This window comes from Thalassophryne amazonica, chromosome 17 (genome assembly GCF_902500255.1).
Source record: "Thalassophryne amazonica chromosome 17, fThaAma1.1, whole genome shotgun sequence".
Taxonomy (NCBI): domain Eukaryota; kingdom Metazoa; phylum Chordata; class Actinopteri; order Batrachoidiformes; family Batrachoididae; genus Thalassophryne; species Thalassophryne amazonica.
This window is the reverse complement of record NC_047119.1, coordinates 64,605,663-64,608,011: the sequence shown is the minus strand read 5'-3', so window position 1 is coordinate 64,608,011 and position 2,349 is coordinate 64,605,663. Positions and strand designations below refer to the sequence as shown.

Sequence of the window (2,349 nt, the reverse complement as noted above, 5' to 3'; positions counted from 1 at the left end):
GTAAAATTGTTTTTTTAAATGTGAATTTGTCTCAAGCTTTGTAAAAGTGTTTCAGAATTTGTAATATTGGTTTGCACCTTCAGGCCACCGTAACATACGGATCCACTGAACCAACACATCGATCACAATAAACAGCTTTATCTCGAGGGTTTAAAGCCTCGTAATAAGCTTTCATTCTGTCTATTTTCTCTCACGTGCCAGACGCGTAGTAATCCACGATGAGGACGGGAGCAGAGTCATTATCTATCAAAGTACCGACGTTTCCTGAATGCAACATCATGTGAGGACTGATTGCTCTGCTGTCACTCACAATTCCACGCCCCTCTCAATGGAAGCCACACTGCCCCATGACAGAACGGGGCCAAAAGTTTGAAACTGAAAAATAAGATCTGAAAGTGAAAAAATGATCTGAAAAATATGAATGAAAATAAATTATTTGATCAAAATAATTACAGAGCTGAATCAAAAATTTATTTATACTGATTATATATATATATAAATATATATATATATATATATATATATATATATTACACTTATTTTTATTTTAATAATACTTTTTAAATTATTATAAAATTCAAGAACAAACATTTAATTTCAAGAACAAACATTTAATTTTCAGTTTCAAAATTTATTTTTTCAATCTTTTTTTTATTTTCAGATTACAAAACTTTTGGCCTTGATTTAGTTCCTCAGCCCAGCAAATGGTGCATAAGCGCCAAAGAACAATCACCAACCAGCAGCGGCCAAAGAAGAAAATAGCCACGCCCCTGTCTTCACATACGTCCTCAGATCGGGTTTAAAGGCCAAGGACGCCTGTACGATATTATCAGTTGTGTGTACTTTGGTTACGATGAGTGGAAGGGGCAAAGGTGGCAAAGGACTCGGAAAGGGAGGCGCTAAGCGGCACCGTAAAGTTCTTCGTGATAACATCCAGGGAATCACCAAACCCGCCATCCGCCGTCTGGCTCGCCGCGGCGGCGTCAAGCGGATTTCTGGTCTTATCTACGAGGAGACTCGCGGTGTGTTGAAGGTGTTCCTGGAGAACGTGATCCGTGATGCCGTCACCTACACTGAACACGCCAAGAGGAAGACTGTGACCGCCATGGATGTGGTGTACGCTCTGAAGAGACAGGGAAGGACCCTGTACGGCTTCGGTGGTTAAACCGCTTCAGTGTCTTTAATGACAACACAAAGGCTCTTTTAAGAGCCGCCCACTGTCCTATGAAAGAGTAAATCTCTTCATTGTAGTGTAGATTCATTGAATGTTGATTTGAGCGACTTCTATATTACTCTATTAATCCAGTCTTTCCAATTCTATTATCGTTAAACAGTCCCACATCCCACAGGAGTATGATTGCTGTCTTGCTTGCTTTGTCAACTGTTGGATCAGGCAGTAAAATATTTCGTTTCCAAACGTCCTTATAGTAATTTGCGGTGATTACAGCCTGTGTCCGTGTTCGTCAGTGTTAAGTGACCCTCATCCTTCTGTGGCGACTGCGGTCTGAACAAAACTTCTCATGCAAAAGAGCCTCACAGCAATGTTTCCGCCCCTCTTAACGCCATCCACCAATCACAGACGGGGAGTCCCACAGTTAAATTTGCATGCGGTGTCTTTAAATGAGCCGTTCTCGGAGTTGAAATTTCGTTTTGTTTATCTGAAACATGCCTGAACCAGCGAAGTCAGCGCCCAAGAAAGGCTCCAAGAAAGCGGTAACCAAAACCGCCGGTAAAGGAGGCAAGAAGAGAAAGAGGAGCAGGAAGGAGAGTTACGCCATCTATGTGTATAAAGTACTAAAACAGGTCCATCCTGACACGGGCGTTTCTTCCAAGGCCATGAGCATCATGAACTCGTTCGTCAACGACATCTTTGAGCGCATTGCTGCCGAGGCGTCCCGTCTGGTTCACTACAACAAGCGCTCCACCATCACATCCAGGGAGATTCAGACCGCCGTGCGCCTCCTGTTGCCCGGTGAACTGGCCAAGCACGCCGTGTCCGAGGGCACCAAGGCTGTGACCAAGTACACCAGCTCCAAGTGAACTGATGTGCGCCTTCACCATCAAACCAACGGCTCTTTTAAGAGCCACACACGTCTGCAAAAGTGCAAATTTTCTATATATTGTGGATAAACAGTCGTTTGACATTTTGTCTTTTGTATTTTTCTCATTCATACGTGATGCTGGATAACAATACAAACACACCACATGAAATGTTACAACTTACAGCAACTGCATAGTTTGATGTCCTCAGTGTTGGCACATACTGATGAAATGAATTGCAAAGAAAAGTTGGTGCATAAAGTGAAAATAGTGCAACAGCATAACTGCAAGTGGCGTTTAGAAAAACAG

General features: G+C 42.6%; 2 protein-coding genes across 2 annotated transcripts; both read left to right on the top strand.

Annotated features, from left to right (window-relative positions):
* Positions 1 to 853: 853 nt before the first annotated feature.
* Positions 854 to 1,165, top strand: LOC117529124 (histone H4). Its single transcript, XM_034191825.1, has one exon. It carries the CDS (start codon positions 854 to 856, stop codon positions 1,163 to 1,165), a length of 312 nt encoding a protein of 103 aa, XP_034047716.1.
* A 500-nt stretch (positions 1,166 to 1,665) lies between these two features.
* On the top strand, positions 1,666 to 2,094 carry LOC117528905 (histone H2B). The gene has a single exon (XM_034191528.1). It carries the CDS (start codon positions 1,666 to 1,668, stop codon positions 2,038 to 2,040), a length of 375 nt encoding a protein of 124 aa, XP_034047419.1. The 3' UTR covers positions 2,041 to 2,094.
* The last annotated feature ends 255 nt before the right edge of the window (positions 2,095 to 2,349 follow it).

Bases quoted from the DNA above. Each gene is read 5' to 3' on its own strand.
- LOC117529124 (XM_034191825.1), top strand. From the start codon at position 854: ATGAGTGGAAGGGGCAAAGGTGGCAAAGGACTCGGAAAGGGAGGCGCT.
- LOC117528905 (XM_034191528.1), top strand. From the start codon at position 1,666: ATGCCTGAACCAGCGAAGTCAGCGCCCAAGAAAGGCTCCAAGAAAGCG.